The following is a 12,463-nucleotide window of genomic DNA, read 5'->3' on the forward strand; positions in this document are numbered from 1 at the left end:
ACCCAAAAATAAGACTATTCATTAATTAATGTAATTTAAAAACGGAATTTCCAATTTTGCCCTTGAAGTGGGGGCAAAAAGGTCAATCTTTATCCGAAGAGAGTTTGGGGCAACAAGCGGTGTTTTTAGGAAGGTTGTACTGAACCGAGTCCGTAGACACGCGGTAGGCTCGATTCGGACTTGAAACGAAGAAGTTATGATCGAAAAATCATTAAGGGCCTAATTGAAAATTTTCAGAAATTATTTTGGATTAAAATCAGATTTTCATTTTCGATTTCTCATTTCTCTCTCCCTCTCTCCCTCTACGCGCGACTTCCCCCTTTCCGACACTGTTCACCGATGGCCTTTTTGGCCTCTCGCCGCCACCGCGGTCCACCCCAGCCCACGGCACCGATACCAAAACATTTGGCCAGACCTCGCCTTCGAACCCCAGGCCATCTTCCGCCGGAAGCCACCGCTCAGACGCCGGAAAATTTCGAAAACAGACCGGATTTCCGGTGATTTTTCCCTTCCTTCGTTCTCCTTCAATTCTCCACCGATTCCGATGAGTGAGGTATGTTTTCTCGGCTGTTTTTCGTGCTCTAGCTGCCTGTTGGTTAGGTTTCCCAAAATTTTGAGAGGTTACAGATCAAATTTCGAAGTTAGGGTTCAGCCGGATTTTAATTTGAATTTCCGGTCACTTCCGGCCACTTTTTGGCCATTACCCAAGAACAAAAGTGACTCTAAATTAGGTGTTTTACCTAGGTTAGGAGTTTGGAGCCAAGATTCTAAGATTCTCCGGTCACCTGCGGCGCGTGGGCAGTCCGGCAGAGGTCACATTTTATCCTAGAATGATCCTTATGTTGTCACGAGCGCGTAGGAGTTTACGGATCTCAATTTGGATATCGTATGGACCTCGAACCAATTATACCTAATCTGTGATTTTTGGGTTTGATGTGTTTGGACCGTTGGATCAAACCCAATTTCACGTATGTTGTTCTTGGTATTCCTAGGATCGTATAGGAATTCGCGGATCGTGAATCGGAGCCCCGGATGTTCCGATTCATCAACTTAAAGTTTTGACCGTCCGGTTGACCGAGTGTCTTCCGAGACTTTTACAGCGCTTGGAACCCTTAGATTGGATCTTAGGGACGTCTCGATCCTTGAAATTGAGAGAAACCCGGGAAATTAGGATTTTACTTTAAAGTCTCATTTTTTGAAGAGTCGGATTTTTGATATCGTGTTCGTATTCTGAAATAGGTATTCCGACTCCACCTACACAGCAGGCAAGACCCTCTCGGGGTCACGCAGCTTGGGACTACTTGTGAGTAGACTTTGTTTTCAAATAAATTGCATGAATTTTATGATGAAATTTCTATGCATATGGATTTAAGGGTTTATGAAAATTTATCTTATACTTATTATTCGGAACTAATATTTTTATAAAGTATGGGTGTTATGTTTGGGTTTTAGACATATTCAAGTATCTTGAGTTATATATGCATACTATTTGGGAAAGTATTTTATGTTGAGTTTATGTGGGGGTACTTGGGATTGGTTGAAAGGCATGAAAAAATGCGAGAGTAGAAAGTCAGTTTGGAGTGCTATAAGCACTACCCTATGTACCTCCCCTGATTTGGATTATGGATATGGAATTGTGAGATACTTGGAAATGTCGGAACCCGGGGCATACCTTAACGGGGTGCCGCTGTAGACCCTTAATTGGGTAGTCTGCGCGCGTAGGACTGTTTACAGGCGTACGGGTCTTGATTTTTCGTCCGTACGTGCTGGCTGAGAGTTAGTCCCCCAGTTGGACAGCTAGTCCCTAGCCACATAGTCCGTTTGAGGGCTGATAATTGTGAACTAGTCAACAATCCCCTGTTGGATTGTTTCCCCGGTACAATTAGGTGTGTCATATATATATATAGAGTATATCTCTTATATTATATAGCGATTCATTTGTTCTTATTTTTGAGTGAGGATACTTCCCCGCTCGTCGTGCCAGTGAGCACGGGTTTCGAGAGTTTGATTTGAGATTTATAAGGAAATGTTTGAATGGGTTGAATTGTAAGTTTATTATGGTTTCGGATTTAGCTCGGGTTTGAGCAAACTATATATATATATGATTATGATGATTTTTAATGTATTGGTTTCATGCATGGTTTTCTAACAGTGGGGTTATATTACTTTGGTTTAAACGAAACTGAATTTTATTTTGTCCACTCACAATTTTCTGTTTTGCGCCCCACAGCCAGTAGTTGACTGGAACAAGCTGCAGTGCTGTGTTTTGTGCCTCTGCTATCACGAGCCGCAGTACTTGAGCTTTCTTGGAGCCTCAGTGCTATGTAAATACGTAAAACTTCATTTTTGCTAGTTTGTTGTACTCTGTAGACTTGCTCTGTTATCGCCTGTTAGGATTTGGTATTTTGAGGCCGTAGGCCATGTTCTATAACACTATACTTTGTGTAATGCATGCTGGCTGTTGGGTTATAAATATCTGTGTTTCTGACAGGTTGAAATTTTTGGGATATGTCCTGTTTATAGGGGAGACTCTGCCAAAATTTTTGGTAGAGGTCTCGGTTCTTAGGAAATGGGCCCAACATCTGTAGGATGTCGGATCATAGACGGGATCCGTCCTGGTTTCCGAGGAAATTCGGGGCTGGTCCTGTCACCCAAGCCACGCAAATGCCCGGGGCTTGCTGAGTGGGTTGTGGTATGGATGGTAACGAGCTTTCATGAGGCCCATTGATGAGCCGAGAAATGGAAGTTTTGGGTCGCTTGGGAGCCCCAAAACTCAAGCCCATTTCTTGAGCCCAAATATATGGGTAAGCATAAAAGAGAGAAAAAGCCCAATACTCTAGAAAAAACCAGCCCAATACTCTAGGGAAATTAGCCCATCATTTTGATAAAATAGCCCATCACCTAAAGAGATTAGCCCATTCTCTTAATTGGCTAACCCATTACTTTAGGAAATGGCCCAAGTGGCTTAGAAAATGTCTAAAAAATCTCCAGCACATGGTTTGAAATGAAACCACGAAAGAAAACCAAGAGATGTTTGTACGCTCAGACTCCAGCACATGTCAAAGACAAACCCAACGCAAGCTATCAAAGAAGCAAGGGATACTTGAGCAAAACACTATTCAGACCATCCAAAGTTATCTATCTCCTTCCTTTACCAGACCTTGCCATGAAATAGGGGAGGAAAGAAGGAGAGGTGATAACCAAAGATAGGAAATCACCACTGAAGCAGCTGCGGGAAAAGCCTTAGAGCCCCCAAAAACCCTGTTTTGTGTGATTGGGCAGAGAGATTTTTACCAAAATAGGATGAGTCCAAGGGAGATAAGAGAAAGGAAAGGGGAGACTTGACAAAAATTAGGAGAACCCATTAGGGTTTCTTGAAAAAGGAGAGCTTCTAGTGGCTATAAAAGGGAGTGTCTCCTACCCATTAGAAACAACTCAATCGAAGGCAAGCAAACCAGACCCAGAGAGCAAGCATTATCTCTCACCTCTGGAACCCTTCAATTTCGACCCACACCTTTCCATCTCCTCCAATTTCCTCTTCTAGCAAGCTATTCCAGATCTTGACAGACTTTTCATCAAGCTGCTGGAAATTACTTAAACCACCTATCGTTCCTTCCCATCTCTCTTCCCCCTTAGCCAACCTTCTTAGAATCATTTCCCTTTCCTTAGAACCCCTGTTCCTCATAGGAATTCACAGCATTCTCTCTGTTTATGCTAAACTCATGATGGTTTTGCTCCCATGCCACAAGCTTCTCATGCCAAGCTAAAAATCTATCTGTAAGCAGACGTTGTTTTTGTTGGTGAAGGTAACCGGGGTGTTTCCTAAGGCTTCACCGTCCTTTCGAAGCATTCTCGGGGCTTGATCTTTGAACTCGAACACTGGGGGTAATTTCACCCATTTTCGCTCCTTACAGCAGCCCAGCCCATTCGTCAGGTTGCTGGAACAAAAAGACCCCCACAATTTTTCATCCAAAGATTGATGATTTTATACAAAAAAAAAAAAATATATCCTAATGACAAAGTTGGCCTTTGAGATTAGATTGCATATACTTCATTGAGGTTAATTTTGTCATTTGCAAAAGTTTTTTTTCAATGAAATCATCAATTTATGGACAAACAATCAACGAAAAGGGGTTTTGTGAAAACGAATTGAAACCTGAGGGGGTGTTTGTGTATTTTTTGAGATTTGAGGAGATTTTGTGAACACACAAGAAACCTCAGGGGGTGTTAATGTAAACAACTCTTCAAAATTTTCACTATCTTCATAATCTCAATATTATCGATATTATAGCGATATTTTTGCCCATTACTATAGTTTTTCCATAACTTGAGCAGTAAACTAAATGCATTAGTTCAAACCCCCCCAAAAAAAAAAAAGTAAATGCATTAGTTGCGACTGGATTTGGGCCAAAATTCCATTTTGGAGATTGCCTCACCCAAATCAAATATTTCAAACACGAGAGGCATGTTGAAAATATTATCTATTCGCCTTGTCCACACTTAGCTACATGGTAATTAGAGAAGACTTCACTATTTGTTAATTTGAGTTATTTATTTAATATTAATTTATACAGTCCCGATCTCTTGGACCACAGGAGTCCAAGAAATTGTGGTCACTTACCGTTGGGTATTAATCCAATGGTTCAAAAAAGTTTCTTAAAAAGAGTGCAAGAGTGAGTGAACCCTTGAATTTACATCCAACGGTGAGTGGCCACAAATTTCTTGGACTCCTGCAGTCCAAGAGATGGGACTGTTAATTTATATTCCTTATTTCTATAGTTTTTTAAGCAAAACATCCAATATGATTTAATAAATACAATTCAATATGCAAGTTTAATATCAAAAATAAAATTGGGAAATGCTAGCAACCTTCTCTTCAACCTTCTCTTTTGGACCTTCTCCCTTTTGTTCATGACATGTGTCACTTCCCATACACTTGAAACAATGACATTAATACATCAAACAAACCACATTTTGTATTCCAAGTTAACCCTTATTAAATTTATTGTCCTTCAATTTATCCAAATATTTTTACAACTCTCTTATCACAATTTTTTTTAAAAAAAACACAATAATGACCTTTAAAAAAATCCACAAAATAAAGATAATTTTTTTTATATAGACAAAAGATGTCCACAAAACGAAGTCTGTTTTCAAAGAAAGTTCAGTGCATTTTCAAATCATTAATTCGCTAAGTCTGACCATTGAATTCTTTTTTTCTAGACTATTAATTAGGTAAGTCTTATTTGTTGGAGTCTTTCAAAAAAAAAAAAAAAAACTAACGTTTTTTCTTATTTAATTTTTTAAGTCTTATTTGAATATCTCCTTATTCCCTTTGGAGTCTTAAAAAAATTAAATGTTTTTTCTTAATTAATTTTTTAACAAGGTGATAAGAAAGTTGTAAAAAATTAGGATAATAAATTTAGGGAAATATTAAAATAAATACATATAATAAGGGTAAATTTGGAAACTATATGTTAGCTTGCTTAATTTATTAATTACATTATTTTAAGTGTAAAAAAAGTGACACATGTCATGGAGGGGAGAATGTCCAAAAAAAAATAAAGTTAGAGAGAATGTTGCTAGCATTCCCCAACAAAATTAAGAAGAGTACGACTACAAGAGTTCGGATGAGTACAACCACAAAAAGTTAATAACAAAAATGAGAATTTTATTATTCATCAATACATAAGGTCTCAAATAATTTTTACTTCAATTAACCTAAAGTTTTTGACTTCATTTTTTAACTGTTATCTTGATTTATTTTTGCCAACATTTTAATCTAAGCAAATTCCAATTTACAAAACAAAATTTTATTTCAGAAACTTAAAATATAATTACACAAAATTAGAACAACATTTTAAAAAACAAATACATATTGACCTAAAATGAAAGAAGATTGAACTGGAATTCCATTCTAGTGCCACTTGGACTCTTGCCGTGTCAATGGACCAACCTTTTTTCGTGTTTTTTTTGGGTCTGAATGGACCAACCTTGCGTAATCATTCCGGATTCCTTTTGTAGACTAGTAGTTAGTCACGAACCTAAATTAACGGCATTCCTAACGAACCCTTGCATTTACATAAACACCCCTACATTCACACGCGATTAACTGACGTCACCAGGCTCCAAGCATGTGAAAGTTGAAAGCCAGAGTGATAGGGGCAGTTTGGTAACTTCGAATTGAATTTGAAACCCCCCCATAGATTGCGGTTTAAGTGGGGCCAATGATATTTTTTAGGTTGGGCCGGCGACCCAATTGGATAGGGCCCAAAAAGAGTCCAAATGTCTGAACGTGTTTGACCTCTTCTTGTTTATTAAAATACGATTCCATAAAACCTCTGGGAATTTCCTCCATAAAACCTCTCCGAATTCATCGTTCTCTCTCTATATCTATCTAACCCATTTCCTTTGCTTTCTTCGCTTCCTTTTTTGTCCACTCTCTACCTCTCCCTTTCCCTCTTTTATGATCTTCTCCTCTTCCTAGGGTTTCCTGTTTTCCGTTTTCCTAAACAAGAAAGATTTGCATTTCCTTTCTAATAAGGAAAGGAAATAATGGATTCTTTTACCAAAGGAATGGAAAACAATGCTGTTGAGGTTAGAATTTGTAAAGCTGCCGGAAAAATAAACGAGGCACCGGCGAATGGGCTTTTCCCGGAAAGCCCCAGAAAGTGCGAGAAAATGAATCGTTCAAATTCAATCCCCAACGGTATTTGTGGAAAACCGGAACAGAAAGATTATGATAATCAGGAGGAAGAGGGAGATCACTTTTCGGAAATTGAGATTGCGAATGGAAGAAATGGTTACCTCGAAGACCACGACGACGCCGGTTCCTCCTCCTCGATGACCGAAAACTCGGACGAGCTTCAAACGGTTTCGCCCGAAAAGTCCGAGCACGTGAAATTAGCCGTTGATACGCCCAATACAGAAAACAACGCAGGCGCAGGGATCCTCCGACCTCATGCGCACCTTCCGAAGCCAGAAGCACCGCCTGGCCTTAACAGCTCACCCCCAGCTTCTCCAAACGGCGACGCTTCAGCTAACCAGAAGTTCGGCGTCGCCATGCCGGCGATCGGGAAGCTCATCCGAGAGAGAAGCAGCAATTTCTCGGCGGCGTTCGTGAGGAGATTGTCGTCGCTAAAGGATAACAATAACGACACGGAAGAATATCCAAAATCGAATAAGCGGGACGTGACCGAGTTCAATCTCTCCGGCCTCAAAGTGACGGTCAAGCTCAAGACCGAGTCTGATGATCATCAGCAACAAGGACAAACACTCAAAGGTCGAATCAGCTTCTTCTCTCGATCGAATTGCAGGGACTGCACAGCGGTGCGAAGTTTTCTGAGAGAGAAGGGACTGAAATTCGTGGAGATCAACATCGACGTGTATCCGAATCGCCAAAAAGAGCTTGCAGAAAGGACAGGGACGTCGTCCGTACCTCAGATATTCTTCAACGAGAAGTTGTTTGGGGGTCTTGTGGCGCTCAACTCGTTGAGGAACAGTGGAGGATTTGACCAGAGGTTGAAGGAGATGCTTAGCTCGAAATGTCCCGATGACGCACCTGCAACGCCCGTGTACGGCTTCGATGATCCCGAGGAGGAATGGACGGACCAGATGATCGGGATTGTTAAGGTGTTGAGACTGAGGTTGCCTATTCAGGACCGTCTGATGAAAATGAAGATCGTCAAGAACTGCTTCGCTGGGAGCGAGATGGTGGAGGTCCTCATTCAGCACTTGGACTGTGGGCGTAGAAAGGTACGGACCTCCAAATTTCCCAAATCTATTTTTTACCGTTATTCTCCGTGTTGCGGACCACTGTAACCACTGGGCTCGCGGCTTCGTGTTCTTTTGGTTTGAAATAAATTCCGCGGGACTATTTGGTTACAGTGTGCTGCGTGGCATTAAATTTAATCGCTGGCCTGGCCTGCTTCGTATCGAATCGCTCACTAGCCGTAATCTAAACCTCATTTTTTTTCTACCTTTCCCTACTGATTACGTTTAAATAAAATATTAGTAACCGCTGAAAAAATTCAGCGATACTGGCTCTTGTCCTTTCGGATAAACCCATGAATTCGCTTTGGCGTCTTCGACACGCCCATAGGCCATATAGCCAACATGAATGATGACGACTATGTTCGCAAAATGATAAAATTAATACGAAAAATACAATTACATAATCGAGTAATTAAATTAATAGTGTGGTATTTGCTTAATAATATGGGTTACCAATCCAAACCTACTAGCTATTTTTTAGTCATTCTCCGTAGCTACATCTTTTCATTGAATTGAGTAATTTAGTTTAATTCCATTAGATTTATGGAAAAAATTATGACATCCACAATATCAAGTGACTTGCTATTATTATAAGGAGCTTTCCAGTGGGCCCACTCTCTCTGTCGGGTTTATTTTCTAACGCTCCTCCTTTTGCATTCAATTTTATCCCTGCCCCCGATGAGAGTAGTTGAGCCGGTGGAGCATGTTTTTGGTCAAGTTATGTTTGCCTTTTGAATGATTCCTTCGAAAACAAGAAAAGGTTGTGAAGCCGTCCCGTCCCCATGAATGGGTCCAGCTATATATATATATCATGTGGTCAGATGTTGGCAACTTTCCACCCATGAAAAAGTAAACGCGTAACGTTTTGACATTGCAATGTAGCCCCATCTCTTATAATTTTCCAGATATTTCATAATTGCTAGGAATTGGTCCGAGTTTTCAAATCTAACGTTTTAATTTATAATGATGACGGATAATTACTCCTTTTTAATTTTATTTTCTTGAAATTTATAAAGTTTTAGTTTGGTAGTGTTGACTTCAACAACTTGAGAATTATTCCACATTTTATCCAAGTGCGGCAGCCAAATTTTTTGAATGAGTCCTTTCTCAGATACACTGAGGGCATTGCACGGACGTTGCACTTATCTCTCTAGTCACGGATGTTAATGAATTGTATGTTAACACATGCAGGCAGTTGAGATTGGGAGGCAGCTCGCCAGGAAGCACTTCATTCATCACGTCTTTGGGTAAGAAAACATCTCTTGAACCGTCTGAAACTGAGGACATTGGTGTAGTTTTATACATACATATTTGTTTATCCTTTTTGTATTTGTGTAGGGAAAATGATTTTGAGGATGGCAACCACTTTTATCGCTTCCTTGAGCATGAACCATTTATTCCCAAATGCTTTAATTTCCGAGGATCCATAAGCGATACTGAGCCCAAGCCTGCAGCTAAAGTTGGCCAAAGGCTCACCAAGATCATGTCTGCCATACTCGAGTCCTATGCCTCAGATGATAGGCGCCATCTTGATTACATTGGCATAAGCAACAGTGAGGAGTTCCGAAGGTAAGATCAATTACTGCTTTTCCTGGATTTACTTTGTTCCATTTATAATAAACTGAGATTATAAATGTAGTATATATAGATTATAAATTGAAGTAATTAAAAGGTAGTTGCTCTTGGTTATGTCTAATCTGCTGTCACTAACTGTGCAATAAACAGTATACTAGGATGCAGATTCAATTACATAAGCATTTTAGTAGTAATTCTATACGCAGAAGTTTCCCCAATTTGGTTTACATTGCATACTTTAAAGATATAAATATGATGAAGTGGCTTCCTCTTTGAATGAAATAGTTTGATTGGTTTCATTTGCTTTACTATATTACTTTCATACTGAAGATTTTTTCAAACTATTGATATATTGATGCTTATTATGTGTGTCATCTGCATTGCCAATTACGGGAACTTCTGTTTTAAGCTAATTCCTTCCTTCTCCTAAATGCAGGTACATAAATTTGGTTCAAGAACTTCACCGAGTGAACCTTTTTGAACTCTCTCCAGATGCGAGGCTATCCTTCTTTTTGAACCTCTACAATGCCATGGTCATCCATGCAGTTATCAGGGTAGGGCGTCCACAAGGTGTAATTGAAAGGAGATCCTTCTTTTCTGACTTCCAATATTTAGTTGGAGGACATCCTTACTCCCTCAGTACCATCGAAAATGGGATCCTCAGAAACAACCGTAGACCTCCTTATTCCTTGGTCAAGCCTTTTGGAGCTGGAGACAACCGTACAGAGGTGAGCAAGATAATTAATCTCCGATTCTTATGTCGTATCCCCCCCTCTAAGCCTTGGACAATATAACTGTTCTGGAATAAAAATTTCTGCACTTTCAGTAGTAAAGAAGAACAATTTCTTAAGATTTTTGAAACTTTTCCTTCATATGTAGTCATACATACTAAGGGTTGGTTGGAAGATCAATCTCAGCATGTAAAAGTATCGTAACAGTAAACTGTTGCAGTTATTTTGTTTGCATACATATTCTCAGTCTAATAGTACTAAGTCTCATTTCATCCAATACAATTCAGCTTGCTTGTGCTAAAGTGAATCCATTAATTCACTTTGGACTCTGTAACGGGACAAGGTCAAGCCCAACTGTAAGGTTCTTCTCGCCACAAGGAGTTGAAGCTGAATTAAGATTTGCAGCAAGAGAGTTCTTTAAGAGTGGTGGAATGGAAGTGAACTTGGAGAAGAGGACTGTGTATCTCACCCAAATTATCAAATGGTGAGCCATCAAATCACTGACCTTTTCAATGCTGAAGATAAAAATGTTGTGTGTATTCACTTCTACTTCTTATATAAATGTTCACGCGCTCTACTTTCTATTGAAAAAAAAAATTATGCAGGTTCAATGGTGATTTTGGACAAGAAAAAGAAATTCTAAAGTGGATCCTCAATTACTTGGATGCAACCAGAGCCGGTCTTTTGACACATCTTTTGGGCGATGGAGGTCCTATAAATATCGTGTACCAGAACTACGATTGGTCCATGAACTCATGAGTTTTTATGGTGCCGCTGTTTAAAAACTGAAACGTATCACAAGTGATATTTGTACACTTGCATTGGCAAGGGAAATATTGTATATAATACCTCAATTTTGAAAGAAGAATAGAGGAATTGCTGTTAATTTGTATGCGTTGTGAGCCTTCCCTTTGTTGGAAAGAGAAAAGGGGGAGAGGGGCAGGGAATGGAACCACTTTAGATGATTGTTCAAAACTGGGAAGGTGAAGGCATTGTAATTGGGAACCGGCAGTGTTTACTGTTAAGCTTAGCAACATTTTGGGAGCGAAACTGCGTAACGAGATTTCCTTTGTAAATTCTTCTTGTGTTATGAATTCAGTTTTGCTGCCTTTTGAATGATATTGGGCTGTAGCTAGTTTTGGATCCAGTAGAAAACATTTGTTTGTTCTGCGACTTGTTACTAATCCATACAGACACTGTTCACGTTTTATTTTTATTTATAAAAAAGCCAAGCAAAGCTTATAACAATGGCGGGTCATTCTGAAATAATTCCTTAAAGATGTCATGAATTTGGATATTTTCATTCAACTTATAATATGTGTACTTTTTTGGAATTATTATGGTTCCGAACTTAATTTCATGACTTTTCTCATTGTAAGTAAACATCTCATTAAAAGACTTCTATCTATTCTCGGTCAATAACACTATGATAAACATGATAATACTTTCACGTGGTAAAGCATTATTGGCCCGGCCATTGCAATTAAGATTTTCTCCATATGAAAATTCAACTCATATTTATCTCTCATAAATTTTATGCGCACATTTAGCAAAGAGCCGACTTAATTAAATTCCTAAAGTTGCACTCATAGCGCCTGTTTGGCATTACTTATTTGGGGTGGTATGTGATTTTAAAAAAAATTTGGGCAACCTAGTCCGCAGAGCCGGTCCTGGGTTTTCTAAGGCCCAGGGCAAATTTTCTCAAGTACAAATTAAACACTAAAATTTTAAAAAACATTTCAACTAATTAATTTTTTAAAATTATAAGAATTTACAAAAGATAAGGAAGAACACTTTGGAGCCTCATTAAAGCCTTATTCATTTGGTAAATCTTCATCTAAATTTTCAAGTGAAGCATTGGTCTCTTGAGATTTCCACAAAGAGTTTTCTTAGGAAACATTTTTTAATTTTTATAATAAACAAAACACAATAAAAAATAATACAACTAACTAACAAAGAACAATAAAACCTGAATTTTGAGCATATTTTCTTCAACTTGAAACTTCCAATTATAAAGAACAAGAATCCAGCCAAGTTTTCTGTTGAATCAAATAATTAAAAAAAGAAGTTAATAATCATATGTATTACAATTTACAAAAATTTTACATCTAGATTCTATATATATATAAGAAAGGCACATGGTCTAGCTTGCGGATGATTTGTTTTCCAACTTTGTATCGGAGAAGACGAGAATCACCAAAAAAAAAAATGCTTGCGTTATGAACTTCTTCACTTGATTTTTTCTTATTATTTTTATGGCTAAGAAGGTCTATTGATGACTTGATTTCCCTTGTTTTGTCGATCCTTGTTTTATATTATATTATATAATCGTTGTAAAAAATAATAATAATAATAAAAGAGAGATGAGTGAATCATTTTCTGAT

At 38.6% G+C, this 12,463-nt stretch overlaps 1 protein-coding gene across 1 annotated transcript; it reads left to right on the forward strand.

Annotated features, from left to right (window-relative positions):
* Window positions 1-6,344: 6,344 nt before the first annotated feature.
* LOC110754604 (glutaredoxin-like protein) lies at window positions 6,345-11,198 on the forward strand. Its single transcript, XM_021955692.2, has 6 exons — window positions 6,345-7,755; window positions 8,965-9,020; window positions 9,112-9,342; window positions 9,785-10,076; window positions 10,367-10,563; window positions 10,685-11,198. The coding sequence occupies exons 1-6, from the start codon at window positions 6,556-6,558 to the stop codon at window positions 10,836-10,838; spliced, it is 2,130 nt and encodes a 709-aa protein (XP_021811384.1). The 5' UTR covers window positions 6,345-6,555; the 3' UTR covers window positions 10,839-11,198.
* Window positions 11,199-12,463: the final 1,265 nt, after the last annotated feature.

This window comes from Prunus avium, chromosome 1, assembly GCF_965620075.1.
Source record: "Prunus avium chromosome 1, drPruAviu1.hap1.1, whole genome shotgun sequence".
NCBI classification, from domain to species: Eukaryota; Viridiplantae; Streptophyta; class Magnoliopsida; order Rosales; family Rosaceae; genus Prunus; species Prunus avium.